This window comes from Branchiostoma floridae, chromosome 14 (assembly GCF_000003815.2).
Source record: "Branchiostoma floridae strain S238N-H82 chromosome 14, Bfl_VNyyK, whole genome shotgun sequence".
In the NCBI taxonomy this organism is placed as follows: Eukaryota; Metazoa; Chordata; class Leptocardii; order Amphioxiformes; family Branchiostomatidae; genus Branchiostoma; species Branchiostoma floridae.
Window position 1 is genome coordinate 10333898 of NC_049992.1, and position 22585 is coordinate 10356482.

The window sequence follows — 22585 nt, forward strand, 5'->3', positions numbered from 1 at the left end:
ATCCCCCTTTTGCGGGAAACAGGACCAGAATCAATGCGCGCCTGGATGCAAGTTTGCCGGGTCTTTAGTGTCTTTACTGGTTTACTGGTAAGGGCCAGTCCGGGATAACAGCACGCGACCTCAATCATGTGTTCACCAAGATCATTACACGGGCATATCAATAATTACAACGTAGAGATTTTATTTGAAGCCGGTCAAAGCCTTCGATTCGACATGGCATTCATGAAACGTGCTTTGAATTTACTGTAAAACAGTCACAGTGACTTTATCGGAGAGTTACGTGCAAAGTATATTGAGGTGTAGGGGAATTGACTTATTGTCCTCTTTCATTAGCGGATAGTAGAAAACAGCAAGTTATGATAAAACAACTGAAATACTTAGACGATTGTAACGCTGTATATACTCAGTGACGTTTCCAGATTGAGGCATACGTAAAACTAACAGATGAATATGATATGAATCCCATTGCAACTTCTTTATATGAAACTGCAAAATGTCATATGTCCAGGAAGATTAGCTGAGTACAAGTTTTTTTTTATTTCAGCTAACGGACTAATATTAATAAAGCATCCAAAGACAGGCATTTCTAATCAGAAGTAGATCTGATTTAAGATTAGAATATCCGAACTGCCTTCAGGTAGGTACCAGTATTATACTTAGATCATGTTCGTCCATTGTTCGCTGATGCTATTCTGTTTAATACAGGACCTTCACACATATATTGCGGTTATTCTGTCAGGCATTCCTCAATGCTGACGAGCTCAAAGCCAGAGTTCTCCACCAGATAGTCCAGCAGGAAGGCAGAGATCATGTAGCTGTCCGGATGGTCCGAGTCCAGGCTCAGGATGCCTCCAGTGTTCCCCAGTCCGTCTGCGATCACACGGAGAGCCTTGGGAACCCTCTCCACGTCTCGGTAGTGGTAGTAGCTTTTCTCTGTTAAGAGGGTTCCTGTGAACGTTTAAAAGTACGTTTTACATGTGACCTTTCTGTCTCTCTCTCTCTCTATGTATGATGTATCTGTGCACGCGTGTGTACTTTTTAACACCCTAAGGTGCACTCTCACTGCACTTGCGTCAAGCTTGCGTCACTGCGGGGTTTGTTCACTGTGGTGTTATTTTCTCAGATTTTTTTATAATTTAGATACTGTGTAATGCGTACAATTATGACTTGGAAGACGACAAAATACAGAAAAAAGAGTAAGAAAATCCGTTCTTTATCTCTCGCGTTCTTTCGAACTCCGCAGTGACGCAAGCTTGCCGCAAGTGCAGTGAGAGTGCACCTTTAGCTAACAGAGATCGTAGACACAGTTAACGCGATGTTGGTTATATGTTGGTTTTCGGGTTGCGTGACAATTCTTTTATTACGATCATGACTTTTAACATATAAACTACGTAATACGCTAGCATCGCTATTCCATAGTATATGAAACACGCATGACTTGTGATGATAATCACGATATTCACCAGGTAACCACGTTAAACATGTCGAAGCTGTCATACCTTTGGTTGGTGGGAAGCGAGCTGTCGGCTGGATGAGACTTAATCCTCGGTCCTTTGCGACGGTAATAACCGACTTCGTTACGTTCTCTGCTAGGTACAATGTAGACTGCAGGCCAATATCCCGATGACGTTCTATGGCGCTAACCAGACTGAACCGGATCCACCCTGGCGCCTGCAATGCGAAGTGCCCCGGTGGGAAAGGTTGGCCCTACATATAGGGAAGGTCAGTTCAGTTAGGTCCAGTTCAGACCTAGCCTCTACCAGGCTCCACAAGTCGCTGGAAAAATTAGTAGTAGAAATTGGCCAAAAAAGACCAACACTAGGCCAATAAACTCCTAGGATCCTACTGGGCGATTTATTCCTTAAAGAGAAAGTAAACAGAAATTATCAAATAATTTTCTCGTGATTCTAGCAATGATGGTTGCACTGTAATACAAAAGTAGACTACCACCCCACACTGAACAAAAAATGGGTAAAGGGGGTTTGCACGTGCGTAACTTTATATATTCAAGTCCGTGTGAGGTCAGTGTGGAACAGGTCTTAGCCTCTATAGAGGTAGCTACCAGGCTCCACGCGTGCTAGAAAAATAATAGATATTGGCCAGATAATATGCCAGTGGACTCAGCTGGTCGCAGACCATCATACTCCAAGGCCAGCAAACTCCTCTTGCATGTTATGTGTCTATATATTTCACCAATTTGTCCTATTTATAGTTTCCGGCGACCATACGGACTCCATACGGACCTCATACGGACTTCAATATGTACGCACGTGTGAACCCGGCTTGATACGTGCCTCGCGCATGCCGATGGTGAACCTCTCCGCCCAGTCTTCCACCTGTTGCGGGAACAACTCCACAAAGTCTCCGTACACGAACAGCGCCAGCGGAATGTTACTCGTGTGCGCCGCGAGAGTTGTCACCAGCTTGCGAGCAGACTTAGCGTTCATACCGACCTGCACAACCAGGGCCAGTTTGGGCCTCTTCTGTGCCGACCCGATACAGTTACTGTAGACAACACCGGGTTTTCCAACAGAACCAACCTAGGATAGACATGCGTGCAATAGATTACGCTCAACATAGTGGATCTTGGATATCACACGTTTGCATTTTACCGTGAATACAATTCATAGTTACAGTTTCCTTTTTAGACGTCGATTTGAATAAATCTCAAACCATACATTCTTGTGACTTTGCTGATACTAAAGCCATGGCTTTTATTGACGTACCAGTTTCGGGTGCAAGACATCGAAGTCCTCATATGTCCTTTTCTCCCCTGTCCATCTTAACAGAGGTTTCCCCTTGGTTTCCACCTCCTCGATGAGTTGGGCCTTGTCTGCCTTGTTCCAGCCCGCCACACTTTGCCATCCATGGTACTCTCCGTAATATCTGATTCCATAAAAACGTACGCGTTGTTTGAGCATCATGAAAGCATATGCACAACAGAATACCACATATCGTTATACGTACATGTGTATGTGTTTATAGGTGTAACGTACGAGTACATTGAATATTATGTAGGCACATGTATGTAGTTGTTTTATTTGTCCGTATTATTATTTTTTGACGTAATGTTTTAGAAAACTTAATACCCTTGCAAAATCAAAGATCTTTGCGATCGCTCGAAGAAGAAAAATGACAGACGATAGAATCACGCTTATCATGTACGTACTTGTCAATCCATCTAAAAGTGTCTTCTTTCAACATTTTTGTCAGGATATCATACTCTGCGCCTTCCACGTCAAGCTTGAAGATGACGTAGTCGTCTACGTTCGTGTTCTCTTTGATCCATCGGGACAGGTCGACGGTTGGGACCGTTCGTCGGTAGGTCAGCCTCCGGCTGCCTCCCGTGATGTTGTCCTGTATCTCCTTCTTGTGTGCGAACAGTGTCCCCCCTCCCCACTGCATGTCTCTACCAGACGTCTTGCCCTTTCCTGGTGACCAGGCTGACTCTGCGTACGCCGTCATGTTACCTAACGGGCAAGTTTGAAATGTTCAACAGCGCAGTGGAAAGTATACCTTTATGTTACGTTACGCTCATCTAAGATGATCATTCATCTTTTACTGCCTGCAACTGACAATCATGCAAATCATGATCTGATTTGCATCATTAATGAGGAACATTTATAAAACCGGTTCCATCCCATGGTGGGTCTTTTTAAACATGTAACCTATACAATCGAGAAAGAGAAAACATTGGTAGATATAGATTATGCAAATTTAGAACGAATTTGCATAATTAATATGGAAATACCATAACCATAAATGGCAAATAACAGCAATTTCATACTTAAAAGGATTCGGAAAAAAATCGGAAGTTAGGTAAATGTGAACATCATGAAACACAAATTATGCATATCAGTACATGTTTTACATGATTTGTGAAGGAATGTTAGAATAGTATTCTTTGTTCAGATAGAAAGTTTTTGAACTTGAGATGGGTGGCGAAGATGGTCATCTGATAAAACCTATGCAAATGAGCACCTTATTTGCATTATTAAAGAGAAACATTTAGAATACGTCAGTCGTAAAGGATAATATCATTTGGTGCAGATAAGAGCTCGTGGGACTCGGTGTATTTCATTCTTTTTCCCACCCCTTTAGTTGCATCTATCAGGTGTACAAAAATGACATGTGGCGAGTGCTTAGCCTAGTGGGGTAGAAATGTACAATGAAGGTGGTATCTCACTGCACTTGGGGCACTGGTGCGGTACTGCGGGGTTCTAAATATTGCTCAACGAATTTCATAGAGGAAGAATGAATTTTCTTACGTTTTGTGTATTTCGTTGTCTTCTACTGAGATTTTCACGTATTGTGCAATATCTAAATTATAAGATTCGGCGAAAATAACACAACAGTACCGCAGTGAACGAATTCGAACCCCGCAGTGCCGCACCGGAGCCCAAGTGCAGTGAGATACCTCCTTAAAAGTCTTCATTAATTCGATGAAGATAGACTCACCATCTTTATTGGACACGGCGGTTGGGCAGTGCAGGACGTGGTTAGAGTAGGGCGCAAAGTATGGGGCCAGTCGATCGTCCAACTCAAAAGAGTGTATGACGTAGTCCTTGCCGTCCGGATAGGTCTCCCTAAACAGCTGGACGGTTGAAGCCACGTTCCCTCCACAGTCCAACAGAATTTTACGTTTGCCATTCGTCTGTGCAAACCTGAAAAATGAGGCGTGATTTTGACATCCTTTTATCGCGATGACGTCATCATGTTTTCACCTGTGCGAGCGCATTTCAACTGTATTGACTCACAACCCCAAGACAAGAATGCGAACAGCCTATTTCAGTGGTAGCTATAGCACGTGTGTACGAACCTGTTACTTTCTGCGATAACTTTGTCACGAAGACCATCATGTCTTGTTTGCCTTGGTTGCCACGAGCTTGCGGTACGGCGAGGTGTCATGGCAACTTGCTGAATTGTCGGCGCTTTCAGCAAGGAGGACGAAAAAATCCCAACAGCAAATCCCACCAACACAAAGATGCCTCTTGCCTGTGCTATACGCCACAAGACCCTAGAAACCTTCATGGTTTCCTACGTCTTAAAAGAAAAGGAATTGACGTTTATGTTCTTTACAGATGGTCCTTGACGTGTGTGTGTGTGTGTGTATGTGCTTGCGTGTGTGTGTGTTTGTGTCTGCCGGAATGAGGAAGAAACGGAGAAGAAACAATTTGTTTCCGTAAAGTTAAACACAGCGAACCTTTTTAAACACATCAGTTTTGTTGCAATAAAATGCGACAAAACATAGAAAAGGAAAAATAACAAAGATTATCGTTCATTTTCGGCAAGTATGCAAGAGGTCTGTTTTCTGATAGATCAAGGAGGTTGAACTTTTCATCCCTCAGGATAGATCAAAGTATGTGACTCCTGTATTGTTGTAACTGTGGCAGTTGTTTACAGTAAACAATAGGAAAGTGTATTTGCAAGTTCATGCCCGAAGGCTAATTACAAGAGCATGGCAGAAACAAAAGAGACGCACCTGAGACAATAAATAGAGATTGACAGTATATAGTAACAAGAGACTACTTCAAATACTTCAAGGTAAAGAGAACGCACCTTCTGGCGAGTAACTCCACTCTTCAGACTTTCCTGTTCTCTTAAACAAGTAAAGATGGCTCCCAAATAGCTTCAGTTCAAGAAACAATCCAGTACGCAGGCAAACGGTGCAGATGTGGATATCCTGTTTAAAAAATGCACCCCCTTCAATGGAAAGTTTTTAAAAAGAATTGCATTGATTTGTACAGATTATGGTGACTATCCACTGACATGCGCCAAAAATGTTTGAAGTAAATTCATAAGGTAACACTTGCATTAATGACCGTGACTGATATCATTCGAATATTACTGTATTATCAGAATGACGACAGTGTGAGGAGCGTACGTAACATGGAACAGCCAGGTAAAGTTCATGGAAGCACGGAGTTTTGTTACTATTCCGTACCATACAAAGTAGACAAGGTGAAGTTTACAATGGACAGGGTCAAGTTTACAGTACTAATCCTGGTTATATACAACATCTAATCAGTCACGGTGACTTGAATAGAGCTGAAAGGCAATGTTTGAAAATAGAGTCAAGAAAGAACAATAATTGTACTGTTACAGCCAAAATGCAATTTAGCTTTAGTAGCATTGCATCCATAACGTTACATATACATATACATATACATTTACATATAATTGAACCACTATTTAAATTAGCGATACCAGTTGCGGATAATTAAGCATGGGCGATGTGAACATCCTGGTCTCGTCCAGAATAAGTGTCACATTTTAGGCCATATCTGTTAGGTAGCGCTCAGGTTAAGTCCCACAAATAACAGCAAAGATTTACTAGTACTACACACAGATGCCTCTTGCCTGTGCTAGACGCCACATGACCCGAGAAACAATCATAGTTTCCTACGTGTTAGAGTCAGCAATCAATCTAGTAAACTCCTGTCATAGTTTATCAATTCATCACAGTGCACGTGTTATGAGCTTGTTACTGCACCAGAAGTGTGTGTGTGTGCGTGTGTGTGAGTGTGTGTTTGTGTTTGTGTTTGTGTGTGTGTGTGTGTGTGCGCGCGCGCGCGCGTGTGCGTGCGTGTGTGTTTGTCTCTGGAATGAGGAAGAAACGGAGCAGAAACAATTTGTTTCCGTAAAGTTAAACACAACGAACCTTGTTTAAACACGTCAGTTTTGTTGCAACAAAATACGACAAAACATAGACAAGGAAAAAACGGCTTACCTTGAAGATTCTCTTCAATTTTCGGCAAGTACTCAGCAATATTCACAAAGTCTGTTTTCCGATAGAGCAAGGCCTTGGATAGATCAAACGTATTTGACTCCTGTATTGTTGCTCTAACTGCCATGACTGCAGTGTGTATTTACAGTGTTGAATGACAGGAAAGTGTATTTTCAAGTTCATACCCGAAGGCTAATTAACGTTACAACTGCATGGCGGAAACACTAGTACTGTTTACATACATGAAGCAATGAGTAGAGGTACAGTAACATTATAGTAACAAGAGGCTACTTGAAATATTTAAAGGTAAAGAAAACACACCTTCTGGCGCGCAACTCCACTTCTTCAGACTCTCCTGTGCTCTATTATAATATGTAAAGACCACTCAATATGTTCAAGGAACAAACCAGTAAACGTTACGCAGACGAACGGTAGCAGTCACGGTATTGACACATGGAATTGAGACATGGGATAGATATCCCATTTAAAAATGTCCCTCCCTTTCAACGGAACGTTTGGTAAATTGCATTTATTTTTAAAGATCATGGTAACTATCCATTGGCATTCGCCAACAATGTTTGAATTCAATTCCTAAGGTAGCATTTGCATTTGTACCACTGATATCATTTCAAGATACGATTACTGTATTATCAGAATGACGACCCGTGGGGAGCGCACGTAACACAGAACAGCCAGGTAAGGTCCATGACATGTATATGGAATCACAGAGTCTTGTTACATGTTACTACTAGTACAGAACTATCCGTGAAGCTCTCAATAAACCGTGTCTATTTCACTGTATCTATATCTAAATTTATATAGCCGGTATAATCGCCCTTTGGCGTAACATACCAGCTTCGCAGGCACGCGGCCCGGCAGCAGCTGGTTATATTACACTGAACGATCCGTCACACCTAACCTTTGCTTATCTATCTTTATGTGTTCTTTAAAACTATCCAGAGAAGATGTTCCTGCTGTGCTTGGTGATAACAAACTCCACTCTTTGCGATAGTTCTAGGAAAATTCGAATCTTTGAACACATCAATCCTAGGTTGGTAACTCTGGTACTTGAAGGCATGACTGTTTCTTGTTCTTGGATATATACGTCGGTCAGACGACAGCACAATTAAGTTAAGGTCAACTAACTCAAAGCAAGGTCAAAGCAGTGCGGCTGTTTGATCGATAATGAAATTACTTTTGTACCGACCAATTGAAACACAAAAGTCTTGATTCTTAAGGTATTCTGTGTAGATGGTGTGGGAAGTTTTGTGAAACCGGGTACCATGATAATATCAACATCTAATCAGTCACAGTGAATAGAGCTGAAAGGTAATGCGTATTGCGTGGAGTCAACAAAAAACAACGGTACATGTACTGTTATGGCCAAAATACAATTAAGCTTCAGTACCGTGGCAACCATACATGAGGTACCGGTGGAACTATTTGGTGATACCAGTTGCGGATAGTTGAGCATGGGTTGCGTGTACATTATGTCTCGTCCAGAATGAGTGTCACATTTTAGGCCTAATCTGTTAGGTGGCGCTCAAGTCTCCAAAAGAACGCACAAAGATTGACTATATACATGCTCCCCGACCAATACCTGTCCTGAAATGACCTGTCTATGAATATCTAAAATTCATAATTTATACTATCGAAGTGCCTCAAGAATATACGAAATAAGGAAAGACGAATAGACATCTGTACAAGCGTGATTACGTACAGGGCCTGCACATACCTCATTCCGATGGCGTCTCTAATCAACTCAAGCAATATAAGGATGCCAGTAATATCCCATTTATTGTGTCATCTATCTCTGTAACAGTAAGCCTTTACATCTTTAATGTAGCGCGCGTAGTCCAGTGGTGAAGAGCCATATGAGTTCGAATCCCGGTAGTCCATGCATGTCACTGGAAAGGGTTGCAGTCCTTATACCCCTGTCACATTATCCACGATCTTCGGGCGTATCGATGGAAGATCGACCATGTTTGAGATAGACAGAGGGTTGCACGTATTTTTCACCTGCAACCCGTCCCTGTCACATATGAGCCATACTTTGTACCTTGCACCATTGTTGTGCAATAAAGTTATTATTATAAGCGAGGCTCGGGTGATCGCCGTAAAATCGTCGTCCGATCGATTTTCGCCAAATATGACGGGGGTATAAGGACGGAATGCCATGGTCCACTGTTCATTGTTCTTGTCGAAAAGAGCGGGCAATTCACGGGTACAAGGAATCTGTAGATACTGTACATAGCACCAGGCATTTCTGTCACGACCAGTGGAAGACTAGCTCTTCAGTGAGCTCCCAATTTATATAGTTTGTTGTATGATGATGTTGTATCAATATACACTATCATTGTAAACTTACAACTTTTTACAAACTTTTCACTGCGCAGTTGACAACGTCACTCGGTGAAGTCACTATGTATAATTCGGCTTATGTTTACCTTAGATTTTAAACTGCCAAACCCGGATATATCCGGCACACATATACATGTCCAGTGTGCCGCACCCGGATATATCCGGGATAGCGTATTCCCCCGAAGTAGCAACTTTGCGGGCATGTAGCGCACGAACCCCGGAAGTTAGGGACTTAGGCCTTGTTCGGGGGGTTCTTTTTGGAGGTCAGCAGCCAACCCTGGCACTGATAGTGCTGAATTTTATAGTGCTGAAACTCTGGCAGTTTAAGGGTTAACTGAAATGTTGAATTCATTCATTCATGATGATGATTATAAAATAGGTCATTTGCACATGGCACTTCATATACGAGGAGAGGATTATGTACATGCGTGATGCTTCCTTCAAAGCTAGTTATGTCACTTGATGGACTGAGGACGTAGTTTTTCGATTATAACGTTTATCACCCTTTTATATCACGGGAGTTCAAAATAAACGTAACCCTGGTGTAAATCTGCTAGACAAAACATGGTCTTATATCGGAGTCTGATGGTTATCTGTATCTGTATCTACTATAGTATATAGCCGGTATGACCACCTTTCGGCGTAACACACCAGCTTCGCAGGCACGCGGCGCGGCAGCAGCTGGTTATATTACACTGAACGACCCGTCACACCTAACTTTTGCACATTTATCTGCAAGCGTTCTTTAAAACTATCCAGAGATGCGCCTGTTGTGATTGGTGATAGCAAATTCCACTCTACGATAGTTTTGGAAAAGTACGAAGTTTTGAACGCATCAATCTTAGGTTGGTAATTCTGGTACTTGAAGGCATGAAGATACTAGTACCTTGCGTGGCCATGGGGATGTATGTCGCAGTGACCCAACCCGGCTATCTAGCGATGGTTTCCGGTTGGCCTAAGGCCAGAGATTCTTCATATCATATATATAGATAATGACGCATTGAATTTGGCCCCCATCCCAAGAGGCACGTAAATATTCCGCTGCGAACAAACGATGAGTAACGACACGCGGCTGTGTCTTGTCATCCACGGAACAAGCGAGTAATCACCGTGACCGATGACAAATTATTTTACCCATCTTTTTTTTCGCGCTATCTCATTATTTTTGCACTCTGCATAGGATGTCATCAATAAAACGTACTTGCTGTGGCCTTTAATACAGGTATTTTCAGGATTCCAGGTCTTGGACCATTGTTGCAGGTACCTGCTGTGATGTTAGAAACCATAAACGTTATCCTTAAACGAAATTACAGTGGGACTATGTTATTTGTTCAAGAGCAAGGTTCAATCTTTCCATTGGTCGATCTACTGCTAGTGCTAGATTGCTTTAAATGAAGCTACATGGATTTTCTATACACGACGTTTCAGCAGCTATCGCTCTGTTATGTACAATGTACATGTATTCTGAGTTCATGATTATCTCGTGGCAAACTTGGTATTTCAGTTAAGTGTTTTGTAAATTGCTGATAGGTCGTGTATAGAAAATCCATGTAGCTTAATTAAAAACAGTCTAGCACTAGCAGTATAGATCGACCAATGGAAAGATTAAATCTTTCTCTTGAACAAATCACGTAGTCCCACTGTGATTTCGTTTAAGTATAACATTTATGGACATGGTCTCTAATAACATCACAACAATTGTTTGTAGCTGACACGCATAAGATCCGTTCAGTATAATTATGCATAACCAGCTGCAGAACATCTTATCTTCTTTCACTCTGTGTTTGTTTGTATATTGTATATTCCAAGGTCAAAGAAGATCTGAAAGAACAAATATGAAGAATCTATTTTTCGGTATACCATATTCTGTGTGTTCAGTCATGTTCAACCTTCCTGGCCACTTAGATTCCACAATGAAGGCAACTTCCTTTGTATTTGGCCAAACTTTTTTTATTCGCACCCTTGCATCAGTTTAAGAGTTCCCATAGGATGCCAGCCATATAATCAAATCAACATGACCTAAGTTTATACATGGGAAAGACGCTGTGTGGGAGGTGGGTCTCGTATCCTTCGATCCAGTAGGAGGTAATATAAATTTCTCATTTTGTCGAGAAATGGGGCCAGATCGATACAAATGCGCGTGGGCTGTAATCCATTAAGGCTATGTGGCACAATGTCGGAATTATCGTGTCTCAAGCTTGTAATCCGTCGTGAACATCTATAGAAGTAGCTCAGAATCATTGCGCGCTTATGAATTGATTAGGCTCAGGTGAACTTAGAAACTTTGGTATGTAACACCTAGCCTTATCCTAACGCGAATCAAACTCGAGTTTAGAGTGTGTGGTAACAGTGAAGTCGTCAATTGATGCGTCCTTTTTAAGGCCCGGTAGGACGAGATCTTGGCCGCTGTCGCTCATTCTTGCACGCTGGTAGTAAACGTTGCACACATTCTTTTATAGGACTTTCAAAAGACCTATAGCGATTGTGAACGTGTTCTTTCATATCATTTACGACATTTTCAATGTTAGCGTTACGCTACGCAGGTCCATAGGTCGTTATTACCATTTATCATCGTATTGTCACTCATTGAAGGGACATCCAAATGTCATAAAGCTTGACACCAACATCAGCAACAAAATACCTAACTCCAAGTATGCCATTTTTTGTTCAAGACGTTTTCTCGTGTATAACGTAAACCGTTCGGGAGCAAATGCCTAACTACGTAAACCGATAACACTATACAGTTAGCATACAAGCACGGCTCTGCAAAATCAGAGTCGTCTGAGCACTGCAAATAAATGCAGTGACATTGAAGGGCGCAGATACGGCTCCCAAAGCCACGGCGCTTTCACCTCAGCAAACCGCATACATATATTTGCCTTACTCTTTATCAGCCGTCGTCGCTGCAGTCGTTCGGGCTGATAAATCTGTTTGTCATCTCGGCGCCGCAGAGCCGTCAATCTAGGCACAAAGCTGCGGGCTCTAAAAGCCATTGACAACGGACTATCGATACGTGCTTCTATTTATATATTCGACTCGTTCAACCATGTCATGTAGTGTAATATTTTTGTGATAAGGTATAAGGCCTTTCAGGAAAGATGTCGTGACAGTGCGATTAGCTAAAACTTTCAGAGAGAGGGAAAGAAAAACAAATCACGTATACACATGGTCAAAGATTTGGGCACAGTCTATCTTGACTTGACTTGTAAATTGAAAATATGTTGCTGAGTTTGTGTATTGTTCAAGGGGTTGTTGAAAATTTTACTCACTTATATAGGTCAGGTTAGGATAATTCTGGGACATTCAAAACATGTCCCAACCCTGCCTCCTACAAAATATGCTTTTTGCAGAAACGAAAAATGAATTAAAGTTTATTCCAATGAATATGCATCAGGTATGGTTTTGAATTATTTGGGTCCGTTTTGTGTTTTTGCTGTATTTTACATTGAACTTTTTGTTCCATAAAACTGCCCGGAGGTCCCTTTGTGGAAATGACGTTAGCCTTAGCTGAGTTCTGGTGCTCCAAAAAGCGACAGACAAAACACAGAGGACATTCATTTTCCGGACTGCTGCAAGGCTTTGGGCAGGCGCATAGCAGGTTGTACATGTACTCACATCATTATAGAAACGCATGGTACCGCGTTCTTTTAAATTCCTAAACGAGTCCTCAATTAGTGGACCAACGACTTACAACGAAAGACTGAAAACCCGGGTAGCCGTATTTCGCGTTAGCGTGCAAATGGAGTTTTAAATCACGGGCTGATCGGCCGGGATTCAGATTCCATCCGAAAGCGGGATTGCGAGCACGCCACATGCAACATGACAACTGGCGGCAGCCTCCCGCACAGGGTTATGCGCCGCTGTGAGTTTTCATGTCCGTGAAAATGTCACATCTGCGCCGCCACCATCGACATGAACCATGCATCAGTGCCAATATTCATCTCAATAAAGATGTGGGAAATTACCCCTGAACATCTTACAAGCCTGCTTGCTTACATGTAACCCCATCCACGTTTTAAAAGTAGAGTTTAATCATTGCAGACAAGGGCTTAGCAAACACGCGGGGCCTCCTACATGATGACTGACCCGTCAGTATAGGTCACGTGACTCAACGGCCACCTGACATCAGTAATGGATCAAATGATGCTGGGAGACGTCCAGTCAAGTTTGACCCATAACTTGAGTCACGTGCGTGTAACGTCACCAGCTCTTCATAAATTAGAATTTATCAGGAAGCAGCATTTTGAAGTGATCTACTGTAGCTTCATGTTGTAGGTCCCAATATTTGTTGAAACTTATAATTAGAAATGAAACGTAGATTAATATATAAATATCAAGTGCATTCGACAACGTTACCATAGTAAAAACACATGGGCGCCTCTGTTCCAGATTTTATTGGTCTGTTCTCTACAGTGATTGGTTGTTAGTTCTCGACCCATACATCAACTGCAAACGAGGCTAACCAACCAGTCATTCGCTTACAGTACTATATTTTGCTTGGAAATGTAGACCATGTCTATCCTAATAGCAGCAGTATAAAAGTTATCTACGCTAGGTTGTGAAATTGTAATAGTTAAGTACGTCACACACTGGTATTCGATGCTTTGAAACACACGATTCGTGTTTAGGTCATGCATAGCAGCTAGCAACTTCATTTCTCGGCTTTCAGATTAGTCACGCAAGGTGAAACGAAGCCATTGGGGGCGGACAACAAATATTATGGGTGCCATGGGTTCGTCACTGTGGAAATGTAACTATGGAAATGTATTGTAAATCAAAAATTACCATGTCTTTTTGACACCGTACAAATGTATATTGCTATCATGATGATTGTTGTCAAATTTTCTAAACAAGATAACAAGACTTCCATTCTGCCTGTACAACCCTCTATAGACCATCCTTCAGGAGTACGAATTTCTAGGAAGTAAAGGGACGAGCCATTTCACATCGTGTGAAGTGGTGTAACGAGCATGGTATGGTGGTATTTCGTCCACTGAGACTAGAGAAGACAAACATTTATGTCTTTACAAATTTGCAGTTTTTATAAGACGATTTCGTATGTATTAAAGAAAATAATTTCGACGTCACTACCTTTAGTTCTACCGTCCGAATAATCTGTCCCCTGATTCTCCATCATGATATATTTGTGACTTGTGAGTAATTCCACCTGATCATTTGTCATATTTCTCTCAGGACACGAGGGATTGTACGATATTTCACCGGGACCATTGGCGTACGGAAGGGGAAGGTTTTCCTACATTTCCTGTGGTAGAGCTCAAGGGGTCGGCAATGTTAATGCGTGTTTAGTTGTGTAATTTATATTCCTCACCAGGCAGCCTAAACGACTCTCGATAGTTTAGTGCCCCTCGTAAGGACGTAGAAATACACTAACAAGGGCATGGCAATTAGATTATGAAGAGTCCTTGCCGGAAGGAATGAATACAAATGTGTTATTTACACATTTACGAATCGATTTAGAATGTTTTTTTCTGAATCTGGATGAAATTTGACCTTCCGTAAGGTCAGCGGTGCCCACCTTTAGGCCGGTGATTGCAAAAACAGTGATGTTATTCTGAACAATGAAATCAGATGGGCACATCGCTCTTCATTAAATGACGTCATGCCGTATGTACTAGTAGAGGAGGACATGATTACAAGATAACATGTATTTCATTGGTAAAACTTCAAGCTGACAAGAAGGACTTTCGCGAACTAAGCAAATTTCGGTCCAAACATTGTAGTAAAAGTCAAGAATTCATTTCAGCCATCAGACAGTATTACAAAATATATAATGTATATTTGAAATGAAGTTATTACGAATATGACTTCTTTATGTTCTCCCTGCGTGTATCATGTTCCATACCTAAATTTATTTGCTAGTCAACATTTGCTAGTCATGAATCTGTAATTATGAATATATACCAATTGCTGGAGAGTTAGAAAATTGTTTTACTGATAATGGTATACAAAAAAATGTACTGGATTGAGCATCACTTTGAAAAACTCGAGAATAATAGTTTTGCTTTGGTTAGACCCTCTGTATGTTAAAATAAAGCTTCTATATTGGATCAATATCGTACAATCCCTTCGTGACACACTATTGACTAGATATAACCTGATATTGGTTCACTCTGTTGTATAGTTCTATTGAATACCACATACAAATGGCAGGAGTTTGCTTCATAGATACATGTGTGTAGAAGATCAAAGCTCTGTTATAAGTCTTTGCTGAGAGATTCTCTCCATATCTATTCACAGATCTACAAATAAATAGATGAGACACGCCATGACTATATGTCCAAAAAAATAAGCATCTAGAGTTTAATCTCTACAAAAATAGTTCTACTTCTCAAAATTGGTTTTGGAGAATTCTTCCAGGAATTGCCGTGTTTTATCTGTTCGTGTGGCACCCATCTAGTGTGTTTTACAGCACTATCATTGCAGTGGGTTTGTATATGTCTATTCCAAGACATTACCGGGGACATGTTTGAGCATTTCTAACTTGATGTTTAAGACCTTTCTTACATTAAAATCTACATCATGCAGCTGTAGCAATTTCGAAAGATTTTGGGGTCATAATGAAATAGACAGTAATTGTATGAATTTTAGTTGTTAATGTTAACTCCTTCAATTCATAAGACTTTAAGGTGAAATGTCGTTTGTCTTTTTGAATTTTTAATTCTACAGCAGAGGAAGATGTTATGGTACAGGTCCAAAACGTTCATTTATGGTGCATCGATGAAATATTGCAAAATGTTCGAATATTTTACAAGAAATGCTCGAAACACTCCCTAATAGTGTCTTGGAAAGGATTATACCTGAACTCTTTGCTTGGAAAATTATCACCTCGTTATATCGCAGGGCCTCCTATCATCGCACCGGAAGCTGTGTGCTGACGTCACCGGAAGTCTGACGAGGTGACTGCGCTAGTAAATCTGACCCAGATTGTGTCGTCTGCATCTCTAACTGCTGAGACAGTCGGCGGCTCGTCGGGCTGCCGTCCGGCCTCACGAGTCGTGGGGGTCGTCGTTAACACAGGGGAGATTGTGGCTGAAACAAAAGACAACAAAAACATATCATCACGTCCTCGTAAATATATCATGATCACATGTAGGTAACGAATTGTGTTTATAACGTTGACGACATACTGGTATTCTGTCAGTCGTGTCAGATCGTTGTCGGCAACACAGGAGCCTGAGATTGTGGCTGAAACAAAAGGACAACAGAATTTACAGAAACATGTCATCACGTCCTTATACTTATATAATCTATATCACATGTAGGTAACGAATTGTGTATATAACGTTGCCGACAAACTGGTATTCTGTGCGTGTCTGCGTAGTTTTATAGGTCTGTGGATCTGTAAAGGAGTTTGGGACTGACATAAACTTAAACATGATTGCAAAGCATTCATTTTGTTCAGTATCACTGGCCTGCAGAAGAAATTGAAAACGGGGTATGCCTTTAAGATGATAACATCCATGTAATGCTTGCCTGGGCAATTTGATGTAACATTTTGATGCGCAGGGAAGGTTTGTTGGCAGCTCTTCGTGAATCAATGGAGCAATTTTGTCAAAACAAATCGGCAAGTCGGACGGTACGGAAAGGATGGACTTGAAAGAAATCTAATCAGACAGGAAGGATAGGCGTGGACTAATTTTTTGAAAAGTCATTTCAGGAAGAGGTTAGAGACGCTGGTTACATTTTCTGTCCACTTCCGAACGTTTTTAAATTGATTTTTGATGCCAGCTTGCTATGGGGGCAGTTTCATGGAAAATTTATTACATGTAAGTCCCGTCGTGTAATCAGCTCTCTTATGTGACGCTAATGGGGAAGATTGACGTCACGAACAATTCCACTCGCGCCCTATCTCTGGAGCTCTGAGCTCGCACTTCGGCTTAATGGCGTCGGAATGCTCGCTGTGCATACAAGACCGGGACGAGGGGAGACCGAACGTGAAATTAGTATTCTGTCGAGGCTTGAGAACTAAGTCAGACGTAGGTTTGCGTTTGACTGTTTTTGGCGTATCCTATGTGACCTGTGAGTTGGGTCGGCGCATGAAAACGGTTGGAGGAGGTCTATTCCTGGCCGGATTTAGCCAGGATTACCGGTAGACAGAACGTTGACGTCGGTGAAAACATGTCTGTGCATCGACAGACTCCCGACTTTGCAAATTGTAATCCAGGAATCCATCACAATGGGGGAAAGATAGCATCTTGTTTGACTGCTCCCAACTGTTCTTTCATGCGAATAGTTTGTTCAGAACTAATCCAATGTCAGCGCGACCATCTGTAACGTACCCAACCGGAGTACTCTATCATTAATTAGCGGTGAATTAAAGGTCACTAGGCATACAGAGGACATTTATTTCGCTGGCATGTGCAATCAGTACATGTATCTTATATTTAGAAGACAACTACATAGATCATTTTCCCTGTTACATAATTCTGCTCCGCGATATGTGCTTATTCTAGAGTCAATCAACTAACGCATGGTCTTTCTGATGTCAATTCTGTACGTTTGGGAACGTATCTGCTCATCACGAATTAATTTTTCTCGACTGTAGCTAGAGGTCGGAGAAAATTGGCCGCTGTGGGACCAAGCTGAGCATTGGGGTTATGTATATAGAACGTCAGTAAAGGGTGGATCATTCCACTAGAGTCTTGCGCAAAAGTACAAGATTCAATGAGAGAGACGGTGCGTTCCAATCATTGAACATGCCATTAAATTGTGTTATTCTTCTTTTCTTGGAGTGTTTGAAATCACTTGCGTTGCTTACATATATAACCATACATTCGTGCCAAATCCATCACTCTGCTGCACGGATGCCCTTTCGCAGCATTTCCATTTCACTTGATGTGTTTTAAAATTGCAATGATGAGAAGCGCCACACTTTATCTCTCCCTTTGACATTGCAATGACAGAATAGTTTGTTTTCATTAACCTATGAGTCACCACGACGGAATTCCTGCGGGCCTACTGTTCCGCTTTCCGGGTGAATTATGGTGTATGGCTTCTTTGAATTTCAACACGAGTGGGCATATATTTCCGCCATCCTATTCAGAATATTTCACGTCATCTTTCCTTTTCAATCACCTTTCTTAGACGAACATAGTAAATCAAGGCTTTATCTACGTACACACGTACACACGCAAGGGTGCACGTATTTCAGGGGCTTGAAGAGAATCAAAAACACGCCAAGGATGGGTACAGATTAGTCTAGAAGCACGGACATCGACTGAGTGGACATCGACTGAAGAAAACTCACCATGCCACGTGCTTTTGCATCAAGGCTGACCGGAAGTTCCGTTACAAATGTCTTGACAACTCCCTCTCCCTTTAACGCAAAAGACAGAATGTTTGTGACAATACTGGGCCCGGGGAAAATTTGTTTTATCACATTATACTACCTAGGTTTAGCCAATACTCTAGAAAACTACATTTCTATCTAACACCAATGTATGAAATGGATGGGGGCAGTGAGTACTTTTGGGCATCATATGAGCTTATTTGTAGTAAGCTGTACGTCCTAATATTTTGATTCTCTTTCATGAATAACGTACCTGGTAAACTGCTGTTGATCATGTTGTACTTGTGGTAGACGTACACAGCGCCGATGATGTTTCCTACCACGATGATGACGATCAGAACTATGGTAAGAGTGCAGCCGTCACAATATCTGCGTTCCTTGGATCGCGTTTCAGCACCACGGCTACCCACAGTTACTACAGACTCTTTACTTTCAGTACCGGATGTCTTTTGTGTTTGCGTGTCATCCTTGTTGTTCTCCTCGCTGTCAAAAACAACCAAATGCGGCTGGTCGTACCGTTGCTGTACCAACGCGTAAGGTACCTCGAATGTGAAGACGATAGGTTTTTGTGGTTCTTGCGTACTTCCTAATTTCGTGCAAGCTTCACTCTCACAGCTCTCCACGCCTGAGTCGTTGGCTCTCTGAGGTTTGATGATCGGTGGATGCGGTTCCGGAGGCATTAGGTACTGTAGATTCTGCGTCTCTGGGATGTGTACGACCGCAGTCGTGGCCTGTTTGGCCGAGGAGATCTCGTAGGCCGTCGGCACTCGCGCTCGGGAAGACTTGAGGGAGCTGTCGCTGATATCTAGTTCTGTTGGCCGCCTTGGCTGTGTTTTCAGTCCGCTTAGTGGCTCGGTCTGGTGATCAGTACCATTCTGTGTCACAAACCCGGGGAGACAGACGTCCCCTGGCGTCAACACACCAGGGTCCAGGTTGGGAGATCCTTCTGCAGGTGAAATTTCCAGGTTGTCCATCTTGACTTTGCCCCTCCCCTTCTTTTCTGGCATCTCTTTCGTCGTTTCCCGCATACTTGTACGCTGTCCAAGGTACGTACCGGTGGCGAATAGCTGCTTCCTACGCTTGTCCTTGCTTGTGCCCCGTTCGTACTAGTCTGGCTGATACAATGACAGATCGAACAGAATGCCGGTACCCTGTATCATATACAACGGCTATGTACAAGGGAAGTGATGAAACATCGGTACATCTGGCGGTAAGGGTGGGGGGGCAGCTTTCTCCCAAGAGGCACGACTGAAATGTTCCCTGGCGAGGGAAGGACCACGTAATGAGATTGCGGGTGTTCGATCTCACTGTGCCCCCTCTCCCTGCAGTGCCTCTTCCACTGTGTGATCTTCCGGTGCCCGATGAATCGGAAGCCTACTCACGTGCTCGGATGCAAAGGACGCTGGAGCCGGAAAGTGGAATGGGGCGATGATAGGGCATGTTCTCAGTCAGAAGGAGCCGAATTACTGCCAATGTGATACTTGCTTGTATATGTATATATATAGATGTAGATAGTACTGACTATAGGTGGGGATTGCGGTAATTTATGTTGCTTCGCAACAAAGAACTAGCAAGGGATTAGTGAACTAAATCAAAACTCTACGTACAGATAATGAGTCTGCCCTGACTTCTATGAATAATCAGTTTCGCATTATCAATTATGACAAACCAATTTGACGCTGCCATGATTTCTAAATATACGTATACTTCAGATATGTTAATGAACTACACCGTAGTCACCTTGTATGCACCAAGAATTCTGACAGGTGAATCGACGGAAAGATTATTTCAGATTAATTCCGTGCCATGTCTTGTTACAAAGGAATTCTATTTTCTAATATCATGTTACATAAATGGAACGGAATGGAAAAAATAAGATATTCAAATAGACTGATCTATTTGGAAATGTTGAATATGATTAACGTTGCGATCCTCTAGACATAACGTCACAAATCAAACAATCAAGTACAGACACAATCAATACTAGTCATGCAATGTGAAACCTTAATTGCAATATCTCTTCATTTCCCAACAGTAGCCTAGGTACCTTTTAGCTTTCAAACTTTTGAATGAATCATAGGTCTGACTTATAAGCACATTAAAAGTGTAACATAACAAAACACTTTCTCTTGTCTAAAGGACTTCATTGCATCATGGGTGTAGCATGAGCATGCTTGCTTGATCATTTGATACAATCATGAAACAGTATTGTAGACTTGACCCCCCCCCCCTCTTCGTAGATATCACAGCAATTGTAGTTTCTGGATCTCCGAATCTTTGCATAGCTACAATATAATGTATATATATATATATATATATATATATATATATATATATATATATATAATAAATGTAGAAGCATCACCAGAATAAATCCAAATTATCTACTCCTATCATTTATCATTGTGTGATTGATGGTTGTTTATAATCCATTTAAGTGGATTCGTGATAAAACAAATGCCTGCAATGAATTTTTGCCAGTAATTGTGACCGTTTGGTGACCACCACAAAAATCCTTCTTACCGATATCATTTTTGTGAGACTGAAAAAAACGTCAACGACTTTCTATTTGGCACTGCAAATGAAGCAGTATGAAAGCAATGTTGTGACAAGCATTCCCACCCACTTCTAGCGGAATACAGAGACCAGAAAACGCGGCCCATTTACACTTTCAACTAGCGATCAATCACTGGCGGCCGGCAGAGACAAGGCAAGGTGACTTCGACTGTTCCAATGTCAGATAAGCCTGCACGCTGAGATTCCTACCCCGCATGCGTCATAACGAATGACCTTTGACCCATACAACGATACTGTCGTCTGTCATTCTGCAAACTGGTGAAAATGTCACGTTTTCTCACAGCTAAGAAGGTGATGCCCTCTAAAATCTATCCGAAGACAGTGATCGCTTAGAATTCTCACTGCAGCTTTGCAGACCAGATATCAGTTAAGTCGATGATACTAACAATATCACGGCAAACTTATCAACCTGTCTTTGGATTATGGTCGATCAGAATGTTACTGGCTGTTGTCAAAGAACGACATCGAAAGGACATCTGAACTGAAGTGATAGGCAGCCTGCTTGAAAAGGGCTGAGCAGCAGTCTTTCCACGCATCGTTTTGTCGTCACATAATCTACCAATGACGTAGATGGAGAAGGCCACGAAGTGTAAGTTCTATGGATGACGTCCGCTCCGTTTCAATCTGAAACGTTTTAACGCCAGGGTCCCTACAAGTAGGACCATCGGACCTAAGATATACTCTTGCTTGTTGTCCACATACGAAGTGTTTAGCTAATTTTCATTTCTTACCAGATAAGGTTTTATAAATCATCTCAAAGGCTGTACTAAAAGCAGGACGACAACCGTTGGGACGGCACAGATCTTGATTACATGAGTTGTGAAAGGTGACGTGGTAGTTATGACAGTCAAACTTCGCTCAAGCTTAACATGGCATAGTAGTAAGTAATCATAACGTAAATGTCAAGATTTACATGTTAGAACGCACCTGTCAGCATATTGACGACATTAGATAACAGGAGGTACATAGCATAGCGGTGAATACAAAGGTCTTTCGGTACGGTATTGGTGTTGGAAGGATAACTGCATTCAGAACCAAGCATATGATAGCATCTAATTTTTCGTTCAAAAATCAGTTGAATAGGCATTGTAGGTTCAATTCACTGGTTAAGGTGGTATATCACTGCACTTGAGCCATCGGTGCGGCACTGCAGGGTTCTAAAGACTACCCAACGAAATTCAGAGATAAAAAAAGGAATTTCTTACGTTTTGTGTATTCTGTTGTCTTCTAAGTCATACTTTTACGTTTTACGCGATATCTGAATTATAAAAAAAAAAAAATCGGCGAAAATAACACAGCAGTGCCTGAGTAAACGAACCTCGCAGTGCCCCACCGGTACCCCAAGTGCAGCGAGATATCACCTTTACGTACTGAAAATCAGTGACGGGAAATCTAGTTTGCAATATCCAGTTCCTCCACGATGATTCTTGAGTGAGAGTTCCACCCGGTGTAGGCGTCTCCAGTGGCGGCACCATCGGAGCATTGACCCACATTCAGGGCCACAGTCACGGGGCCGGCCGGCAGGGTGTAGCACAAGCCGTCAACTAAAACATCATCACGGCACATATCACACAAAAAAATCACAATAAGATCAACCAAACAATCTAACA

The 22585-nt window shown here is 41.9% G+C and overlaps 3 protein-coding genes across 5 annotated transcripts in view; all 3 read right to left on the bottom strand.

Annotated features, from left to right (window-relative positions):
* Positions 1–565: 565 nt before the first annotated feature.
* Positions 566–5673, bottom strand: LOC118430004. 3 transcript variants are annotated; one of them, XM_035840686.1, is made up of 8 exons: positions 5560–5673; positions 4820–5037; positions 4459–4664; positions 3170–3470; positions 2727–2886; positions 2295–2540; positions 1500–1707; positions 566–933 (listed from the first exon to the last, which is right to left on the bottom strand). In XM_035840686.1, exons 2-8 carry the CDS (start codon positions 5029–5031, stop codon positions 728–730), a joined length of 1539 nt encoding a protein of 512 aa, XP_035696579.1. In that variant the 5' UTR covers positions 5032–5037; positions 5560–5673; the 3' UTR covers positions 566–727. The 3 variants fall into 3 exon arrangements, with proteins under 3 accessions (XP_035696579.1, XP_035696576.1, XP_035696578.1); XM_035840683.1 differs by having other exon boundaries at positions 566–948; XM_035840685.1 differs by lacking the exon at positions 5560–5673 and having other exon boundaries at positions 566–948; positions 4820–5545.
* Positions 5674–14247: 8574 nt separating this feature from the next.
* On the bottom strand, positions 14248–20860 carry LOC118430749. Its single transcript, XM_035841765.1, has 2 exons — positions 18652–20860; positions 14248–16138 (listed from the first exon to the last, which is right to left on the bottom strand). Exons 1-2 carry the CDS (start codon positions 19424–19426, stop codon positions 15987–15989), a joined length of 927 nt encoding a protein of 308 aa, XP_035697658.1. The 5' UTR covers positions 19427–20860; the 3' UTR covers positions 14248–15986.
* Positions 20861–21762: 902 nt separating this feature from the next.
* LOC118430106 (collagen triple helix repeat-containing protein 1-like) overlaps positions 21763–22585 on the bottom strand; it is a 2020-nt gene continuing 1197 nt past the window's right edge. Inside the window, exon 4 of the mRNA XM_035840815.1 lies at positions 21763–22519. Within this exon, the coding sequence (XP_035696708.1) occupies positions 22368–22519 (152 nt within the window). The 3' untranslated portion in view covers positions 21763–22367. The remainder of the gene's footprint in view (positions 22520–22585) is intronic.

Bases quoted from the DNA above. Each gene is read 5' to 3' on its own strand.
- LOC118430749 (XM_035841765.1), bottom strand. From the start codon at position 19,426: ATGCGGGAAACGACGAAAGAGATGCCAGAAAAGAAGGGGAGGGGCAAA. The intron at 16,139-18,651 runs GTACGTTATTCA...CTTTTGTTTCAG, and splicing joins GATCAACAGCAGTTTACCAG to CCACAATCTCCCCTGTGTTA.
- LOC118430004 (XM_035840683.1), bottom strand. From the start codon at position 5,031: ATGAAGGTTTCTAGGGTCTTGTGGCGTATAGCACAGGCAAGAGGCATC. The intron at 3,471-4,458 runs GTGAGTCTATCT...CTTGCCCGTTAG, and splicing joins CGCCGTGTCCAATAAAGATG to GTAACATGACGGCGTACGCA. The intron at 1,708-2,294 runs GCACGTATCAAG...CCCTATATGTAG, and splicing joins TCACCATCGGCATGCGCGAG to GGCCAACCTTTCCCACCGGG.